The sequence below is a fragment of the Physeter macrocephalus genome, chromosome 14 (genome assembly GCF_002837175.3).
Source record: "Physeter macrocephalus isolate SW-GA chromosome 14, ASM283717v5, whole genome shotgun sequence".
NCBI lineage: Eukaryota > Metazoa > Chordata > Mammalia > Artiodactyla > Physeteridae > Physeter > Physeter macrocephalus.
The window spans coordinates 94,100,894-94,122,686 of record NC_041227.1 but is presented as its reverse complement, the minus strand read 5'-3'; the positions used below and the strand labels follow the sequence as shown (position 1 = coordinate 94,122,686).

Below are 21,793 nucleotides of genomic sequence, written 5' to 3'. Positions count from 1 at the left end.
GACTCAAATAGGATTCTAATCCAGTATCGTGTTCCAAAAGTAAACAGCAAGTAGCCTTGGAGGCTCCTATAATCCTTATTTTCCTAAGACCATGAGCCTTCAGGATTTGGGCCATACTGGGGTAAATGAAACCTTTCCTCTCTAGCCTATCCCCTTCCAGTTTGATCCTAACTTGGTTCAAGGGAAAGAGTTCCATTGAAGGGCTCAGTGGCCACCTTAAATATGCCCAGTGTTAGAGGAAGCTGGATGTCTGATTTGGAGACTCACTGCTCTCTTCTGTCCTTTGTCTTGCCAGCTCTCGTCCACATCCTCCCACTGCTTCTCCCAGCGGCCGCATCCCAGCTCATGGGGGCACTCTGTATCTGACTGCACAGTTCCTATGTTTCACATGGCTTCTTCCTTGGCTTATGCAGCCACGTGCCTGAGCAAACTTAGAAACTGCAAATCTGACATTTTAGTGTTCCACCAGTTACATATTCCCAGATGGATTTAGAACAAGGCCAAAGAAAACTGGCCAATGCAAAATCAAGTCCTACTGTAAAAAAATAAGAATTTCAAAATTTAGACATGGCCCTTGGACATCTCTTAAAGCAACATCATTATGACCATCAATCTACTTTGTTAACATTTTTATAAACCTTCAAGGTACAGTATTTCCCTAGGAATTGTTCTTGTCTTTCTCCTTCCAAAAGAGTCAGAGCTAGTACAAACTAACAAGATCAGTTATGCCTTTGGGAGAAATCTGCTGGGACATCAGGCAGAGGCAAACTTGCCAAGGCTGGGAGAGAAGCCACAGCGGGCCCAGTGTGTGCATGGGCTGTGGAGAGAGTGCTCATATGACCAGAACTTTGCAGAAAAGCTATTTCTGTCAGAGCCACTACATCCATTAGTCCAAAGGAGAGCTCAGGCATTCTGATTTTCCCGGTAGAAATGAAATAGAGGCATAGTTTTTGGGGAGAGGAGAAGACAGAAGCAGAGGCAACAACTGCCCTGGGGTAGTTAACAAGAGAGAGAACAAAAAAAAAAAAGAAGAGAGAGAACAGATGAGGAGTGAATGAGGTGGTAAATATAAGTAGATAGCAATCAGGAGATGTCAGGAATCTAGTCAGCTCCACTGAAATCGTGAAATGACTTCATTTATGTTAGAGTAAATCTGTCCCCACTTGCTTCCCAATTACTGTATTATACTGACATAAGATACCATTGTTTTTAAGATGCAACCCAATTTCAAAAGTCAAAATGAGAATAAGTGTGAGTCTTAGAGTTGATGATATATAGTAATTCTTTCCCTGGTCTGAGATGGCTCATAAGAACTCATGCCACTGAGATGAATCTTGGGATTCTGTCTGCTCTCAAATCATTTCCCCAAACCATCCCTCAATTCTTGAATACCACAGCGTCTGCAATGAGGAACAATTCAGAGACATTATTAATAGCAAGAACTCAGCATGGGAATCAGTTGCTACTCCAACAACTATTAACACACGTCTAGTCTTTGAATTTTCTGAGGCAGAAAGAATTTCCCAAACAAATCCATCCTCTCAGAGAGACACACGTCTCACTCAGGCAACAGATCAGTCCCTGGCACCTCACTGTTGGTGAGATTTGATCTGAACCGCGGAGGTCCAGAGGGGACCCTCTCCTTGGTCAGGCAGGACATTTGTTTTGGCTAATCACTTCTTCCCTCATCCCCTCTCAGAAGTGCTTCCAATGACACCAAAAGCCTGGAAAGATAAATTCCTTGAAAGGCAACTGATTTAGAAAAATATTTAAACCCTAAATTTTCACGCCAGGCTGTCTCTCTCACATCGCCTTCCTATATCTTTAGCAACATCAAAAATAGAGTGAACATAGCAGAGGCCCAAATATTTTGTCATTAAAGAGAACTTCATTAGGCATAGAACTATAAAGACAGTTTTTACCTTTGACTGTTCCTCATCTATTGAAGATTCTTCAGATGCATGGGGAGTATTACTCCGAGAGCTGCTTCTCTGGTCATCAGCTGTCGCTTCGGAAGGGGTGACTTCGACCACTGACAGTCGACAGCTCTCGCTCCTTCCTCCACCCAGTTCCTCCATCCTTGAGTGAGAAAAAGATCGGGACCGGGTTTCTTGGGAAAGCTCTACAAACTTCTCTAGCGCGCTAAAAAAGTCAATGCGATCTGTACTGAAATCTGAGACTTCAGCCTGGCAACTGGGTTGGGGGCTCGGTGAGTCAGGATCAGTAGACATGGGGAGATCTTTCAGGCGGGATGTCAATTCTTCCATGGGCAGTAAGTGGACGTTCATGTCTGCTTTCAGTGCGTCTGTCTCCAAATCTTCCACCGTCAAGTCTGGGAACTTGTTGGCCATTTCTGGGTCCTGTCCAGGTTGGATTAAGGCTTTGGATGCAGGGCAGTTGTCAAGAGGGAATTTTGATTCATTGAGACAACACCCTGATGAGCATCCATTGATGTCGTTTAGGTTTAATTCATCTTCAATCTGTCCGGCATGAAATTCCCTAGAAGTAAACTCCAAGCAGATCATTCTTTCTTTGGTACACAGGCCTTTCTGATTTTCATCCTGTGGGACAACATGTTCCACGAAGACGGGAGGTATGGGTGGGTGACTCTCCATGGTCTTCACCTCGGCAATCTGGTCTGCTGAGGTGGTGATCTCCTTCTTGTTGAGTTCTAGTCCTGCTTTGCAGATGGGTTCGTGGTGGTCCGAGAGGTCACTATCTGAATGAGATCGCCAGAGCTTGTTATGCCGCTGTTTGCTGTGGAGGACATACATAGGAAACGCCTTACTCTGGTTTGTGAAAACAATCAATACCCTCCCAGGAAACCGCTCCCAGATAAACTTAAATCTTAACCTGCAAGATGCTTTGTTAATGCCCAATGGAAGTAGGTAATCAACAGTTGAAAAGAGGCTCAATTTCACTAATAGCAAACAACAAAAACAAAGCAAAATAACAACAAAAACAAATGAATATGAGATCTTATTTTTTACTATCAGACTTATAAGAGCTAAGATAGTTAACAGCCAGTGTTGATGATGGTTTGGTCAAACTAGCCCTCTCATAATACACAGTTGATAGGAGTGTGAACTGTAGAATTTTAAAGACTGAAATCTGGCAATAGCTCTCAAAATCTAACCCTTTAGGGGCTTCCCTGGTGGTGCAGTGGTTGAGAGTCCGCCTGCCGATGCAGGGGACATGGGTTCGTGCCCCGGTCCGGGAGGATCCCACATGCCGCGGAGCGGCTAGGCCCGTGAGCCGTGGCCGCTGAGCCTACGCGCCCGGAGCCTGTGCTCCGCAACGGGAGAGGCCCGCGTACCGCAAAAAAAAAAAAAAAAAAAAAAGAGCCTGATTAATATTAATAACTGGGGGGAAAAAAACCAAAACAGCATCCAAGTAATACAAAGAGAAATAATCAATTGGAGCCCATTATAAGTTCTCATAATTGGGATAAAGAGCTGATATAGGATTAATCACTGATGTGGAAGTGTGAGGAGGGTGGTAATCTTTCTTGAATTAGAAAGCAAAGATGAGGGAGTTCCCTGGCGTTCCAGTGGTTAGGGCTTAGTGCTTTCACTGCCATGGCCCCGGGTTCAATCCCTGGTTTGGGAACTAAGATCCTGCAAGACATGCGGCACAGCCAAAAAAAAAGAGAAAGCAAAGATGAGGCTAGTAACTCTGGAGAAAAAGGTTGGTAACAGAACGGAAGAGGATAAGCGTAAAGTACAGGCCCTTTCATAAGGATCTGTGGATAAAACCCATCAAGCTAAAGTGACCCCTGGAAAAGGAGGTGGGCCAAAAAGACTATATGCACACATCCATCCTCTGGTTGATTTTATGGAGAGAATGTCTGATGAGATCTCATTTCAAACCACACTCTAACAAGGAAGCACAGTTCTCAAAGCTCCAATGAAAAGGAGAAAGGTGGCCCTGTGGCTGGGCAGGATTGCCTGCCCAGGGAACAGGTCGCTAAATGTGGCATTTGGGGGTATGGTTTCCATGACTTACAAGCTGATGAAGAGCTACCTCGCCGCAGGGTGGAATGGAAACAGCCCAGAACAACTAACCCCGGGCTCAGGGCCATACCTGCCTCGGCTGCCTGTGAATCTCTGCCGAGTCACATGCCTGCACTAATGTGAACCCCTGTTTGTGCTCAACTCTGCCCCTGCTCTCAGCTCCCCCGCCTGCCTGCTGCTTGGGTGGGGCGCTCTCTGACTCAGGACTGCCCAGCAGAAGGGTGCTTTTCTGGGTAGGGCGCAGGTCAATTTGTTTATGAAGACGAGCTATAATCAAGTAGCTGGGTGTAAGGTGGGGTTTTCCCCCTTTCCAAGCTGCACGAACTCCAGCCACCCCTAGGAGGAGACAACGTATCACACACCCCAAATGAGTGAGTGGCTGTGGGGAGGGGCAAGCTGACTGGTTGGATAGGTGGGCCCGAACTGTACTTTGTGACCAGCGGGTGCCAATGTGCTCCCCTTAAAGCTTCTTCTTTTTTGTCTAGACACCCTGTTTCCTGACCTAAATAGGACTGTGTTCTCCAATTTCCATCCCTCACCTATCATGAGGATGTTCAAACCTGCACCAAGTCCTCTCAGCCACCACCCACCAAGGCAGGACAAGTCCTGTGATGCAAATCACTGGGAAGATATCTCAGGGAGTAGCTGTTCTCACCCTAATAGTAAAGAACAGCTTATCTCATCAGACAACAGGCAAACGGGAAATTTTCATGATCCCGAGAACCCTCCAAAGTATGTTTTTAAAAAACTGCCTGTAAATCACTAATAAATTGAGAGGGAACGAGAGACTGATGTTATGCTATAGGCACCAACAGTGCAAGTCTCAGAGAAAGTAGCTGACATCATAGCTGCTTTACCCAGCAGGGATTTCCTTCTCTTCTTGGGGAAGATATTCATCAGAAAATATTGGGTCAGGGCTCTGGAATTAAACTGACACCTCTTGTAAAGGAGAAAGAAAAATCCCAATCCAAAAATAAGTCTGATTCTGCTGCCTTTTTCATTTTTGCAGTAAAACCTGCAGGGAGAGTGGTAGGCGGCTCTCTGACACAGTCACGATACTCATTACCACAGCATGTGAAGCACTGCTATTCCATGTGGCCCTTCCTGATTCCCCCCCCTCTCCTCCCAGTGCAGGGGTTAGTAACCAATCACCTGAATTTTGTGCTTACCATTCCCTCCCTTTTCCTTATTGTGTCATCGCATGTTTCCTAACAATATATAGCTTAGTTTGCATGTTCTGAATTTTACATAAATGAAATCATACTGTATGTATTCTTCTACAACTTTTTATGCCTAACATGTTTTAAGGCTCATCGATGTGTGTAGCTGTAATTTCATAGAGTGCAGTGAATATGCCACAATTTATTATTCATCCGCCCTGCTGATAAGCAGTTTTAGCTATTACGAACAACACTGCCATGGACGTTCTTGTGCCTGGTGCACACTCTGGTTTCACAAAGGTGTTAAATATAGGAGGGGAAGAAAGGTGGGTCACAAGGCATATGTGCATCGTTAGTTTTACTTGGTATCACCAAACTGTCTCCCAATGAAGCCTTTTCTCAAGCCAGTTTATTCTAATGCTCCGTCACTGGTAGGAATAGGTGTAAGACATTAGATCATATTTGTTATTTTAAACTGTTAAGGCTTATATCCAGCTGACTCCCCCGACCTATTCCAGGTAGGCAGCAAGTGCCAAAAAGAACTTCAGAGTTGGTTTGTGGCCTGGATGATGCAACCAAGTCTCAGGTTCTTGTCCTCCTTGAGTGGCCTCTGACCTGAATTTGGATTCACATAAACACACTGACACACGTGAGATGACTGGGCCATTCTGGGTAAGAATTTGGCCTTTTACTTAGTAAATGAGCAAGAAAGAAAGCTAAACGACAGGATGCATATGATGTCCCATTCTCTTGCCTCCACTTTCTTTCTTATTGTGATATGTTTGGTAAAGTACCAACTCTGAGAAAATTATATAGAGGAAAATACTGCTAAAAATGGAGCATCAGTTGTAGTAAAATCAGACTATTTATGGTTACTTCTTAGGGCATTAGGCAGCCTGTAGAGAAGAGGAGAAGGAAGAGAAGAAGCATCAACAATTGAACATTTTCTGCGCTGTGCATGGTCCTAAATACTTTAAGATTATTTCACTGAAAAGCTGTTAAGGAAATCCCTTAAACCTTACTTGTGATTGGCTGTCACCTGACCAGGAATCCATGTCCTCTCATTCTCAGGTTCCCTCCTGCTGGCTGACCATTGTGTACCAGCTAACTAGACTTCAATGTCTTCACCAGCAAAGCCAGGGTGAAAGACAGCTCTGTCTCCTCTGGCCCTGGTGACAGGGACATTCAAACAATCAAAACTAACATCTATGAGGACATGTGTCACGAACTCTCCCTGGCCACCACCCAGTTTTTCTTCCTTGCCCCTTATACACTGGAACCTAATATCTCAGACACATGGTCCAGCTCGCAGATGCATGAAATCTGAACTTGTCTAATGGAACATAAATCTGCCAGATATCTAAACGATCCAACTCCAGAATAACAAACAGGGTTGCTGGTAGTTTAATGGAGGGTTTCAACACACACACACGCACGCACACGCACACACACACTGACACACACACACACACCCCTCCTCCTGCCCTCACTCCCATCCCCCAGCTATAAAAACAGAAAAAATAAAATTAGATATGAACAGTATCAGTGCCTTTATGATACCCTCACTTTTAGGTCTAAAGGAGACTATTAAATATTAGCCTCCCTGAGGCTTAAAGACATACTAAAAGATGCAAAAAGTCCCTTGTATTTCAGAGGGACTGTCACTGTTTGGTCCACCATCTCACATTCTGATTAAGAGACTGTAACCAATTCATAAATCACTACAGGGGCCTAGAGTCACTTTGTTAAACTCCTCTTCTACCAAGAGGTCAAAGTACCAAGCTTAATACCCTCAAACAGAGGGCTGCCACCTCAAGTTAAGCACCCAGTGCCACTCTGGACAACCAATGGTGCCTGACAATGCCAGGATCAGAGCTCTATCTCTTTGGGAAAACCACCATGTGCCTTCTGGGAGAAGATATGACATACAAGATATCTAAGCACCTGGAGAGGAAATGGAATTTCTTTGCAAATACAATGAGTGGGATTTTCTCAAGGACTTTCCTCTCTTGGTGACCTAAGCTGCAAGCCTTGACAGAGCTTCAGACTATCACAGGAATCTGGGGCTTCTCCTTCTTTGCTCTTCTAAGCAGACAGACCCTGGAGCAGTACTCTAGGGCTGGGCAAGAGTCTGTGAGGCCCAATCTACTCGGCAGTCAGCCTGGCAGGTAGCCTACAAGTGCTGTTTCTTGACAGCACATCATAGGTTGCAGACCCTAACAGCTATATACCCAAGAGGCACTCCTACTCTTTTTCCTTACTGGCAGAGGCCTGATTTGGTTTGACTGTTCACTGCCCCACAGTTTCAGGGAATGTGGCACTTCCCTAGCACCAGAGAGTGAATGTGAATTTGTTTTAACCAGTCCAGGAAATTCTATTTTCCTACCCAGTGATTAGTTTTAAGAACATGACCCAGTCCTGGTCAGTGGTCCTGTGGGGGTGGGGTGGGTGGGTGGCAGTGTATTGGGGAGCTTCTGGGAAAAGTCTTCTCCTCTAATTGAAATGCCCATTCTTTCAGCCAGACGCTGTGGAATTTACATGTAGATGCCTAGAAATGTGGCAGATATCTGGCAATCATGAGGCAAATTCAAGGACCAAGCTATTAACTAAGGAAGGGAGAACAGAAAGTAGAGCAGGAAGATGAGAGCACCAAAGTCCCTGATTACATCCCCGAGCCCATTACAGTCTACTTCGGTGCTTCTTGCTACAAAAGAAGGTAAATGGTCCAACTTTTTAACTACCTATAGCTGGGTGCTGGCTCCTGCAGATCCACTCTTCAGCCTTTCTACCCTGCTGTCTGCCCAGGAGGCTGACGTATGAACCACCTCCACTGGTCCCCTTGTCTTCGGACTTCCACAGGGTTTGGCTAATGGGGAGCCCCAGCAGGAGACTGGAGGGAGGAGAGTGAAGGCAGGCCTCTAGTCCTGTAGCTCCTTCCCCGCAGGGCCAGTCTGGCTGGCTGGGTCCCCTGACTGAAGGCTACTGCTCCTCTCTGAAGGTGCCTTTTCTCCAGGAGTCTCCTTCCAGGTTCTAGGAACTGCACCATCCCTCTCTGGGCCCAGGAGCTATTACCAAACAGCTCTGCTGATATAAGTTCCTTGATTCCACTACAGTCCTACACCTTTGTAAACAGTCCCTTTATATAAAGTCTTCCCCATATAATCTGAGTGTGCTGCTGCTTGCTGAAATCCCAGGTGATGAAGACATTCTATTACTTGCAGCTGAAAGCAGCCTAAGTGACACCCCCAGCACTAGATTTTAGTTTTTAAAATTCAGGAAACATCACAATACAGAAAATTCCAGGACACTTCCATTCCAGTTTCTAACACAGTTAGTGTGTCTGTTGGTGGCGGGAGGCAGTGGCTGGAGAAACTGAATGGCACACGCATGTGTGTTCTCTGGGTAGCCTTGCAGGAGGGGCTTGATGAGAACCATATCTGAATAACCCTTACGAGTACATAATATACATTATATACACTTTTATTTACAATAACCCTGTGAGCTAGGTCTCTTGATTTTCACTTTATAGATGGGGTCAGGTGAGGATGAGAACTGTGAATTAACTTCTCAAAGTTGCAGCAAGGGGGTGAACCAGGAACGGAAACCACATCTACTGACTCAAATTCTGTGGTTTTCTCACTCCCCAGGGCTTGCCCCTCCCTCCGTGAATCAAGACCAGGAAGGCAGGATGGAACCAAATGGGAAAGGGAAGAGGCAGGGTGACTTGTGGGTTTATGTTGCCTTTCTTATTCTCATCGAAGATTTTTCTGAAATACCTTTAACATCTAAGAAAAACTACATACGCTAAAAAAAAAAAAACACCAAAAAACCACACCCCAACCCAACAGCTTGCCTGGGATTCCAGAATAAATACTGAAATTGGCAGGACACACAGTATCCTTCTTCTCAATGGGTCACGTGAGGACACTGCCTAATAACCATCATGTGTGCGTCTGGGAATATACAATATTTGTGTCTCATCTAACCCTCAGATGCCTCTTTCTTGTGCCAAAAAGAACTGCTCTGTCCTACCTTCTGATGTAATCTAAAAATGTCATCAAAATCTGGCCCCAAAGACGTATAAATTCTTTTTAAGTGGAGGAGACTTCAGTATCCTCCCAGCCTCCTAAGAGAATGGCTCAGATGAAATCATGCCAAGTACTGAGTAAATGGGAGGGGTTTTTTAGTGGAAACCGTAATGCTCTGCTGTGGCCACATTTTCACAATACTTCGGTGGTGGGAGGGTGGTCCCTCTGCCTGGTTAGGCTGGAAGGCTATTTACTATTTTGTTCAGGGGAAACACGGCCCAGATTCAAGAGTCGAGACCAAGTCATGAGACTCACTGGAGTCAAACTCTGGCATCAGCCCCGACTGCTTCTAGGCAGCAGTGCCTTCACCCTAACAAAACCACCTAGAATGCGCCTAACATGGAAAAACAAAGCAAAATATAGCACTCCATGGAACTACAGCATGTGGCATCTCAGGAAGTTGGTCCTTGAATTCAGTTTACTAAGAGAGTAAACTGAATCTTTTTCCTGAGATCAGCTGAAGGTGGCTTTCACCACCAAAGGAGTAATAAAAATAGTGTAGTGAAATTACTCATTTTATAACCAATTACCAAATTATTGTTGAAACAGCCAGTTCTTATTGATACAGGAAGATGTTCAAGACCTAGTACTGGGTAGACAGAGAAAGACAAATACTGTACGGTATCTCTTATACATGGAATCTAAAAATGCCAAACTCGGAGAAACAGAGTAGAGTGGTGGTTACCAGGGCGTGGGTGGGGTTGTTGAGGGAAATGGGGAGACGTTGGTCAAAGGGTACAAATTTCCAGTTATGAGATTATAAAGTTCTGGGGATTTAATGTACAGCATGGCAATTATAGCTAATAATACTGAATCATATACTTGAATGTTGCTAAGAGAGATCTTAAATAGTCTTACCACAAAAAAGAAACGGCAGTTATGTCAGGGGATGGAGGTGTTAGCTAATGCTACAGTGTTAATCAGTTTGCAATATGTAAATGTATGAAATCAATACACTGGACACCTTAAACTTATGCAATGTTGTGCATCAATTGTATCTCAATAAAGCTAGGGGAAAAAAAGGAACAGTGGCAGTTAAGTGCAGTGTAAGTGCTCAATAAACGCTGCCACAGTTAAAAAAAAAAAAAGAACTAATACTGGGTGAAGAAGTAAGGCTGAAGAACAGGTTTTGTGGGGGGAAAAAAAAAAAATCCATCAATATATGTGATAAGAGTAAGACCTGGAGAAATAGGTAAGATAATGTCAACTGCTGTCTGTGGTTACTGAGTTTCTAAATGATTTCTCCCTTTGTAATTTTCTGCAGTTCTGCAAAACATATATATATATAAAATCAAATTAAAAGATCTTAAAAAAGGAAACAAGAGAGCTATTTCTGGGAAGCCCCTTCATACCTCAAATGGGTTATATATATATCCCAATTCTACAGATTTGTCACATGACCAGAATTACTGTTGAAGGTTCAGTGAAACCAAGCACTGAAAAAAAAAAGCCCAAAGCAGCAGCAGGTACTTGTTTTAAGGGAATGGGCCAGGGACTTCCCTGGCAGTCGAGTGGTTAAGACTCTGCACCTCCACTGCAGGGGGTGCGGTTTTTTGTTTGTTTGTTTCTTTGTTTTGCGGTACGCGGGCCTCTCACCGCTGTGGTGTCTCCCGTCGCGGAGCACAGGCTCCGGACACGCAGGCCCAGCGGCCATGGCTCACGGGCCCAGCCGCTCCGTGGCATGCGGGATCCTCCCGGACCGGGGCACGAACCCGCGTCCCCTGCATCAGCAGGCGGACTCTCAACCACTGCGCCACCAGGGAAGCCCGGGGATACGGGTTTGATCCCTGGTTGGGGAACTAAGATCCCACATGCCACGCGGCCAAAAAAAAAAAATGAGCCAAATATTTCTAAGAATTTCAGCTAGCACTGCCCTGGGAGCAATCAGTATCCATTTTGATAAGGCAGCTGCATCTGGCCTTAGAAGATGTTGAGAAGTATTTATTAAAATCTGCACCTAATTGAGATCTAAAATAAGGGAACAGTATTTCCACCCTTTAGTTTAATGTCTTTAGTTTAGATTAAATGCCTAATCTTCCATGCTAATCTTAAATACTGGTACTTAATTTTTAAAAACTAGATGGATAGAGGTTTCAATTTTCAAATCCTATTACACACTTAAATTAGGTGAGAACTAGCTGCAGAGAAGGACATTTCACTGTGCCCTGGGGAGCATAAAGGAGGGAAAATCTGAGAAAGTCAATTAAGGACTCACCTTGCCAGCAAGATCCCCTGATACTCTTCCAGCTGTCTCATGAAGCTGGGGTTGGGCTTGGTCACTGTTCGTCTTTCCTTCACGTAGTCATAGGCTCGGTCCAGATTCCAGCCATACTCCTTCATCGCGTAGGCAATCACAGTGGAGGCTGAGCGACTCACCCCCATTTTGCAGTGCACAAGGCATTTAGATCCGTGTTTCCTAGTTTGGGGGATTGAGGTAAGGAGGAAAACACAATAGTGAGTACACTTTAAAAGCTAGGTTCTAACTGTGTCCACGTCTCCTGTCTGGCCTTTCCATTTTCTTGCTTTGCAATTCACCCCACCTTAGTGCACTTGTGTGCACCTCTAATCAAATGTGTGGGGCAATTCTGGTGCACTCAAACGATATTCAGTGTTAATATTAAGCCTCTCTAGCTCATTCAGCAAACATTTATCAGGCATTTACCATGTTGAAGACAATGTGCAAGGTCTGGGATGCAAAAATAAGTAACAGTTTTTCCCTAAAGGGTAGCACTCATTGGGAGAAGTAGACAATTAAAATTCAAAATGGTAATTGCAATGACAGTTGGTCACAGAGCACAGAAGGAAAATTTTCTATTTAGAGACTGGACCCCATTTTGTGTGTGGCTGGAGACCAGTCCTCTCAGCCCCAGGGGCACGCTGACGGCTGGCATGCTATTGAATTACAGGTGTGGCAGTGATTCATCTAATTTACCCAAATGTTGTGAGTTGCTTCCAGTTGCAGTTCCAGTAAGAGTTCTGTCCCAGGAGGAAAGCACAAACCAAATGAAACTAACTCTCCTCTTTACTCAGATGTAGCCCTGGATATTACTTTTCACAACACCACCACCCGTGTTCTGTCTAGGGACTGGCTATATAACCTGTGGAGCTGGATGGGACCATGTGATGTACCACATGGCTTTCTCAGCAAGGAGAGTGGAATGAATAATTAGCTGTTTTTGTGTTTTTTTTATGGGGTGGAAGAAAAAGAAAACAAAGTCACCATAAACTGACACTAACAAACAAACAAACAAAACTCCTCAGTCTTATGCCAGAGCTCATTACCTTGGATCTGAGCATTACTCAGCTATGCTAATTCTGCTAATAACACAGTGTCTGGCCCAGAGTAAACCTTCCAATATTTGCTAAATGTATGAACAATCTTATGGATCTCCTGATTAGATCTGTCAGTTGTAAGTGGGAACAACATTTTAAAATCTGGAAAAAAGAACAGTTACTCTTATCACTAGTGTATGTGGGCTGGAATCCTTCCCAAGTGGTTATTCCAATAAATTAAAAAATGCACATGTCAGCCTAACAGGGGAAATCTATTCATCCACTCACTCACTGTATTACAGGAGACAAGCTTCCTTCCAGAAGCTTATAATCCTTCTGCTGGAGACAGACACACATGAATGAGTTAAGCACCAATGCAAGGAGGCATAAGGTTAAGTGCCAAAATGAGACAGCCAGCCAGATAAGCTATGGGAATGGAGAGAATGGTCTGGAATAACTGAAACAGTCTCAAAAGAAAGGTAAAATTTTAGTGTCCTATGGTTGGTGCGCATATGTGTCTCTGTATGCTTAGGTGATCCCAAATGACTAGGGCATGTTTGTTTTGCTTATGGCATCACAGAGTTTCCACTTAGACTACAGCTGGCAAGCCAAGTCACAGTGACGCAGATGGAAGTTCAGACATGTGCTCTATATTTTTCCATCAAGCTCTGACAACTTTAATACATCGAATTTCAGGTCTATGCCTGCAGGCACGGAAGGTGCTCAAACTTGGACAATCTTAAGAAAAATACAATTATGAAATCCACTCCTATGAAAACATTTCTTCATTTTGAACTGGGCTTTTTCAGTGGATGGCTTCTAACTCAGGTAATGAAGGATCTGTAGTTAGTTCTCACCTAGCCCAATTTCCCCTTTCAGGTTCATTGCCCACCCCACCCCCTCACTTCAAGTGCTGGATTGTCCAGATTAAGCCCAGCATCACATTAGGAATCCTAAACTCACCCACGTGTAGGTAGAGTGGCCCTGAAAGTGTGGAGTCCTAACCACTGGACCGCCAGGCCCCGATTAGGGTGAAACACATGAGATGCCCAGGTTGCCACTTAAGGGGAGGCACTCACTCTGAGACGCTGACCTATACCTGCAGGACATGGAGAGTGCGTGCCTCTCAGTGAATGTAATGTGGGCGCCTCACGCATCTCCCTCTAACCCCAGCCCTGCTGAAATCAAGTCTTTCTCTTCACTAGGACTGGGGCCTCACCTTGATCTCTAGCCTCTTTGGCTGTAACCCTGACAACTTGCCTAGTCTTTTCCAGTCCCCTTTCCTTAAGGAACTAGACTATTCCCATATACTTGATGGACTGAAATGAGACATGATCTTAGATTCAAGTCCTGTCTCAACCACTAGTTAATATCTCTGAACTTCATCTCTGCAGTCTGTCCTCTTCTGTACAGAAGGAAGACAGCATGTGCCTCTCTGGGTTTTGGAACGTACAGGAGAGAATATGTGTAAAGTACATGGCACATAGGAAGCATGCCATGAGTGGCAGAAGCTTCAACAGTATAAAACAGTCTCTCAGGTACTGGTTAGAGACTTGAGAGAATGGGCTCAGAGCTGGAGTATGGGGATTCAGGACAACTGAGAGGAAGCATTTCCTGACCATGAAGGTCCTTAAGTGAGGTGTGGTTATCATTCTTGAAGGAGGACTTTAAAAACAGAAGTGGGAATTCCCTGGCGGTCCAGTGGTTAGGACTCCACGCTTTCCCTGCTGAGGGCCTGGGTCTTCTCTCTCATATGCCAGGGAGGCTCTGAGTGTCACCCCACATGCAGAGGGAATGTGGCCAGCATGCTTACTGATGGTTTTTTCTACTGAAGGGATAAATAGGACTGGCAAAGAAATCCTCAGGGACTTAAAAAATCAGTGTTGATATATTAATACTAATACTAAACACTAAATTAATACTATGGAATTGTTTCACTAAAAGGACCAATTAATTTAAGGAAGATAACAACAGAAGGGCCAGAGAAAAATTTCACTATTTAGAGTAGCATAAAAGTAAAGTAAAAGAATGGGAAAAAATTTCCAAAGCGGACTGTTTCTCTCCTTGTCTTCAGAGAGCAGGATCAAGTGTTCCACCTGTCGGGAATAATTTCTATTCTATAACTTTCAAGTGTCCCCATTGGTAACTTAAGAATTCTTCCTTCTCTCATTCAGAATTTCTTCTCTCATTCAGAATTTCTTCCTTCTCTCATTTCTATGTCTTTCACTGCAGCTTGAGTTTATTTTCTCTAATTTTGTGCTCAACGGAAATAGCACAAAACATGAGATCATCTTCCAGGGGCTTCATCTACTTAAAGCAAAAGTATTAAGTCACTAGTCATCTTTTTCCTAGTGTTAAGAGATCTCAGTCTCCTTTCTTTTCTTTACTTCCTTTCCTCTGAGTACCATCAGTAAGTTATCTACAGCTTTCAGACCCCAACCATGTGTGGTGCACAAGGAAGAGGGGTCAGAACGTGTGTGTGGGACCATTACTCACTTTGCTTTAGAGATGAATTTGTAAGTGTCATTCCAGTAAGCCAGGAGATCTGTTGCCTCTTCATCATATACCCGAATGTTGTGATACTCAAAGACTCCTGGGAAGAAGTTATCTATCTCTCGAGTGACATTCAAGATATATCGCACCCTGTGAGGAAACCAACGGAGAATATAAGCCCTACTACTCAGGCGAAATCCAATTCCCAGAACTGGAATTTTTCTTATTTAAAACTTGCTTACTCCTGGGCTTCCCTGGTGGCGCAGTGGTTAAGAACCCGCCTGCCAATGCAGGGGACACGGGCTCGAGCCCTGGTCTGGGAAGATCCCGCATGCTGCGGAGCAACTAAGCCCATGCACCACAACTACTGAGCCTGCGCTCTAGAGCCCACAAGCCACAACTACTGAGCCCGAGTGCCGCAACTACTGAAGCCCACGTGCCCAGAGCCTGTGCTCCACAACAAGAGAAGCCACCGCAATGAGAAGCCCACGCACCACAACCAAGAGTAGCCCCCGCTCACCGCAACTAGAGAAAGCCCGTGCACAGCAACGAAGACCCAATGCAGCCAAAAATAAAAATAAATAAATAAAAAACAAACTTGTTTATTCCTGAGGCTGAAATTAAATACTAAAATATTGAAGAAAGCTAAACAAACAAACAAACAAACAAAAACAAACCCTAAGAGGCTATCCTTATTTAATACAGAAATTGTATAACAGGGTCCTGGGCATACCTGGGTATCAGGGAGTTACTGAGAGAAAAGCTGTCTACCAAGTTCAACATCTATATTCCATTTTTAGTTTGTGTTTAGTTATACAATCTCATCTTTCAGAGTCTTCTGAAAATATGCCTTGCATTTTACTCCAAAGAATCAACTTGACGCCCATGATCTGACAATTTCTCTGCAGTCACTAAAATTACCAGCAACAAAATTTATTTTTTGGAAGTCATCTGTATTAAATCAGACTATTAACATGTACCTTAAGAAAAAAAAATAGAAGGAAACATTCCCTCCTATCTTTCTAAATGCCAGGTTGTCAGCTTTTGCTCTATTACTCTCCTTAAACTACACGAAGGCAAGTGAGGCCAGGCTGGGAGGGTCAGAGGAAAGTTGGACTTAAAGCTCTCTTAACTCTCTAGGCTGCATTCCTGGCTGCTATGGCAGCAGATGTGTTTGAGAGTTCTCCCAGGCTTGCAGAAAATGGTTTCTGTATCAAAAATTTCTTTTGCTATCTCTCTCACTATGCAATCTCAATAAATGCTTCGGTTTAATCTGCCAAAGGATTACCTTTTCTCAGTGCTGTGTGGACTTAGACATCACTGTTGTCAACTCCAACAACACGGCACAGACTCACTCATTTCCCTCTGTAGAAGCTGCTTCCTTCTCAGAACCACACGTGGGGTTCTACAAACCCAGTCACTGAAGTCAGAGAAATGACTACAAAAAGGGAGAGCCAAGCTAACCAATTCTGTGGTTAAGGTCAAGCAACCAAAATTTTTCTGGGACATGGTTTGAATCTGTTTTAACTTAGCATCAAAGTCCATTACTAGAAAGGTATTTTTCTTTTTAATTTAAAAAGCAAGCTGGGCTTCCCTGTCGGTCCAGTGGTTAAGACTCGGCACGTCCACTCGGCGCAGGGGGCGAGGGTTCGATTCCCTGGTTGGGGAACTAGGATCCCACGTGCCGTTCGGTGCGGCCAAAAAAAAAAAAAAAAATTTAGAAAAAGCAAGCAACATGCACCTGTGGAAAACACTCCAGCAGTTCCCCAAAAGGTTACCACCATATGACCCCGTAAGTCCTCTCCTAGGCATAAACTGAAGAGAAATGACAACATATGTCCACCCAAAGATTCATACATGAATGGTCATAAGAGTATTCATAATAGCCAAAAAGTGGAAACAACCCAAAGGCCCATCAAATGATGAATGGGCAAATAAAATGTGGTGTGTATATATATCTCCATATAATGGAATATTATTTGGCAATAAAAAAGGAATAAAGTACTAATACATGGTACAACATTGATAAACCTTGAAAATACAATGTTAAGTGAAATAAACCATGCTTAAAAGACTACATATTGTATAATTTCATATAAATGAAATGTCCAAAATAGGCTAATCTATAGAGCAGAAAGTAGGCTAGTAGTTTCTAGGAGCTGAAGGGAGGAAGGGAAATGGGGGTGACTGCTAAAGGGTACAGGCTTCCTTTTGGGTTGGAAAAAAATGTTCTGAATTGATTGTTGCACAGCTCTGTGAATATACTAAAAACCACTGAAGTACACATTTTAAAAGGGTGAACGATATATGTGAATTATATCTCAAAACTGTCAGAAAAAAAAGGCAAGCACACTTCCTCTTATTTCATTTAAAATAAAAATGAACAACCTTCCCATCCCCAATCCCATACTTCAGGAATGGATTATAGCAGGACAGGGTTTCCCAATCTTTTTCATTACAGAAGTCTAGTCAGCCACTACCAATTGGAAATGGCACTCCTTGAAACTTCTTTGTCATTCTTACACTTCATTGTAAGCTATTCCTTACAATGCTTTGTAAGGAATAGCATTTTACTTGGAGTTCTAAAGTCAGTGGATTGGGAGAAAATGGCCTTATTGTCAAAATTACACTTGAAAAATCCCTTAAATCATCCACAGGGGGCAATATACATGTTTTGTGTACAGATCCCTGAACTATAATTCTTGATCCATTGAAGTTTTTTTTTAAAAAATACATTTATTTAATTTTTATTTATTTTTGGCTGTGTTGGGTCGTCGTTGCCGCGCACGGGCTTTCTCTAGTTGCGGCGAGCGGGGGATACTCTTCGTTGCGGTGCGTGGGCTTTTCATTGTAGTGGCTTCTCTTGCTGCAGACCGTGGGCCCTAGAGCATGCGGGCTTCAGTAGTTGTGGCTCGCGGGCTCTAGAGCGCAGGCTCAGTAGTTGAGGTGCACAGGCTTAGTTTAGTTGCTCCACGGCAGGTGGGATCTTCCCGGACCAGGGCTCGAACCCATGTCCCCTGCGTTGGCAGGTGGATTCTTAACCACTGTGCCACCTGGGAAGTCCTTCTTCATCCATTAAAGTTTAAGCACCAGCGAATTTAAGAAACAAGATCTAAGTAGATGTCTGAGCATCTAACCATACTTGTCTTTTTTCTGTGTTCTATAATTTAGCATTGTAAGTAGTAAACGAGATAAATAGGTCTCATCTCCAGCTGGGGACATAAGTCAAAAGTCAAAGTGAATATATGCATGAAGTGATTCTAATGCATTTGGCAGGCAGTGCTCTATCAAATCTCAGATTTCATATTAAACACTGTGTCAGGGGCTAGTTTCCTGCAGGTCACATTCTGTCAATTTTTCTATCATTCCTTCACATTTACCGGGCACCCTTTTGATATAAGGCTCTGAGCTAGGTATGTTTCACACAAATCTAAGATATGGTCTCTGCTTTCAAGAACCTCTGATTCAATCCTTATCAACTTAAATTTTCCAAGTTCTATTAAATTTCATACCTTAATATTAAGTAACCAGATTTCCATCCCCCCCCTCCCCCGCCCAAGAACTCTTTGTATAATCACTTGGCTTCCTTTCTTCTGAGGGAAAAGTAGGAAGTATGCATCTAATCACGTTAAAGATAACCAGAAGGCTGACTTGTAGCTGAGAAAACAGGCAGCCAGCAACCAGTCAGGGAGTCATCACTATCTCTTGAGTCTCAGTAGGTCTTATCTCTGTCCAAAATGAAGAGTTAGAATGGCCAATTTCCAGACATGATTTTCTCTTCTCTTATTGGAATGATCTGACCTCCTAAGGCCGAGTTCAATGAAAGATTTAGGCATTAGCTAAGAAGTGAAAAGGGAAGAATGGCAGCTTTTTGCTTGCTGAATGTTCACCGTGGTCTCAGTTGCTTCAATCAAACTCATAACCGTGCCGCTTAGGAACACATTTCTTACTACAGGTCAGTCTTCTTGTTCAATTTTACACTGTCTCTTTTATATTTATAACCTACTTAGTCTTCATGCACCTTACTATAAAAGGATAGGAACTGAGTCTTATTTTTCTTTGGATCCCTAGCATCGAGCACTGTGCTTGGCCTACAGAAGTTGCTCAGTAAATGTTTAATAAAGACCTGTGAACCCAGCATATGCAGTTCTGTGTACTCTTACATAAAAATAGGAACCAAAGTCTAGAGAGACAGTTAAAAAGATCAGTGGTTGCCAGGGGGTGGGGGTGGGGAATAAATGGACAGAGCACAGACGATTTTTAGGGCACTGAAAATACTCTGTATGATGCCATCGTGATGGACACATGGTCATTATACATTTGTCCAAAGCCATAGAACGTACAGCACTAAGAGTGAACTGTAACGTGAACTATGGACTTCAGATGATTACAAGGTGTCAATGTAGGTTCATCAGTTGTAAAAAAAAATGTACCTCTCTGGTGGGGATGTTGAGAATGGGGGAGACTATGCATGTGTGGGGCAGGGAGTATATGGGAACTCTCTGTACCTTCCCCTCAATTTTGCTGTGAACCTTAAACTGCTCTTAAAAAAAAAGGGAGTCAATAACTAGATTTGGTTTTAAACATCATGAAAGGCTTGCACATTTGTTTTTGAAAGCCTTTCCACTGAAACAGTTGATCTTTCTTTGGAGGTGGGGGGATGAAACAGTGGGAGAATAGCCATTTTAATTTTTATTGAATTACACCCAGTAAGAATCAACTGGAAGCAACTCTTAAGCTTAAAGTTACTCACTGACACCTCTCTGACGGGAAAATGTAAAGATAAAACAGTGATTTCTGCGACATGGGGGTGTCAGCAATTGCTCTGTGTGCTTACCCTCGGTTCTGTAAATCCTCTAAGTTAGAGGCATTCCATTCCGAGCCCTGTGGAACCAAAAAGACAAGGTTAGAGAGTATTAGCCAATGAACCAAATACAATACTTGAAAAGGAGTCCTGTGAGGGAAGAAACAGAGTTTCTAAAAAGAAGGCCAATAACATCTTCCAAGTTTCCTCTCTACGTGCCAGGTACTTTATATGCTATCATATTCAGTTTCCACAAATGACAGAGTAAGAAAGTTACCTTCATTTTTTAGAGAAATGAAAACCAACCCTTATAGAATTCAGATAATATTTGCTCAAGATCACATTGCTGGAAAGGATTCTTTGACCATTCTCCAATCTAAGTTAAATGTCGTCTGTCACTCTTGTTTATAGTAGTCTATTTTATCAATAGCATGCATCACTATATTTTTACTTGTATATTTATTTATGTGCTTATTTACTACCTTTCTCCTCCACTATAATACAAGCTTCTTGAGGGCAGCAACCAGGTCTCTTGTTCTCTAAGGAAACTCCTGCACAGTGCCTGGCACCTCACAAGTATTCTTAAATGAACAAAGTGGCAGTATTATGAATTAAAACTGGATTTCATTTTAAAACCCACACTTTTTCTAGTGCATTATGTTGCATCTAAGAAGTTGGGATGGTACGGTGTGTGTGTATGTCTGTAAGGGGAGAGAGTGAAATAGTCAAACAAATGAGGGAAACATGATGTGCAAAATTTAAAGGAAAATGTTTCTATAGATTATCTGCAAGATACATCAATTGTTAATATTTTGCCATATTTGCTTTCTTGCTCTCCTTCCCTTTCTTTCGATATACATCATACTTTTTTTTTACCTGAACCATTTAAGTAACTTGAGCATCATGACACTTCAATACTTGATCATGTATCATTTAAGAACAAGAATATTCTCCTATATAATTCCATTTCTGCAACCAAGAAAGATAACATTAATAATAACCTAATACATCATCTATATTTGAATTTTAAAAATTGCCCTCAAAATGTCCTTTATATTCATTCAATCAAGAATCATACTGTGCATTTAGTTGCCATGTCTTTAATCTAGAACAGTCCACCCCTGTGCCTTTACTTATTTTGTCTTTCATGATACTGACATTTTTGTAGACTACAGGTCTGTAATACTGGAGAGCTCCCCACAACCTGGATTTATCTGATTGTTTCCTGATGATTAGATTCAGGTCAAACATTCCTGGCAAGAATATGACAAGGGAGGGCTTCCCTGGCGGTGCAGTGGTTAAGAATCCACCTGCCCATTGTGTTAGTTAACCTGCTGATTCTACTTCTGATAAAGCCCGTGCACCACAACTACTGAGCCTGCGCTCTAGAGCCTGTGTGCCACGACTGCTGAAGCCCATGTGCCTGATTCTACTTCTGATACATCTGTGACTGGGAAAGAAATTTTTATATATGCAATGCTGAAATGGATTAAAGCCTGCATATGCTTGAGAGATGTGTTCATGTTACTGCATTGAGCCACCACGTATGGTGTAGAATTTAAATGTTAAACATTTATTTCTCCTATTAAGATGTTATATGTTGAAATGTGGAAATTTGAAGAGTTGATTTCTTCGCACAGCAACGAAGACCCAACACAGCCAAAAATAAATAAAAAAAATAAATAAATTTATATAAAAAAAGAATATTACAAGGGAGATATTGTGTACTTCGTACTGCATCAAATCATGAGGCACATAATGTCAGTTTGTCCCATTATTTGTCAGGCTGAGTTTGAATTCTTGGTAGATACCTTTGTGTCTGCCACATCCCTCTATTGTAAAGGTTCCTTTGAAATTAATTAGTAGTCTATAGTAATCTTTGAAGCCGCATGAAAGCCAAAATAATCTTTTTGCCCTATGATTTCAGCTTCAATTGCCGATCTTGCCCAAATGAATTATTCT

At 42.9% G+C, this 21,793-nt stretch overlaps 1 protein-coding gene across 8 annotated transcripts in view; it reads right to left on the bottom strand.

The window, feature by feature from the left end:
- SSH2 (slingshot protein phosphatase 2) overlaps positions 1-21,793 on the bottom strand; it is a 248,641-nt gene that overhangs the window by 7,396 nt on the left and 219,452 nt on the right. For all 8 annotated transcript variants that reach the window (XM_007123578.4, XM_007123579.4, XM_028497970.2 and 5 more), the window contains 4 exons: positions 19,865-19,911; positions 15,031-15,177; positions 11,477-11,677; positions 1,923-2,757 (listed from right to left, as the gene is read on the bottom strand). In XM_007123578.4, the coding sequence (XP_007123640.2) occupies positions 1,923-2,757; positions 11,477-11,677; positions 15,031-15,177; positions 19,865-19,911 (1,230 nt within the window). The remainder of the gene's footprint in view (positions 1-1,922; positions 2,758-11,476; positions 11,678-15,030; positions 15,178-19,864; positions 19,912-21,793) is intronic.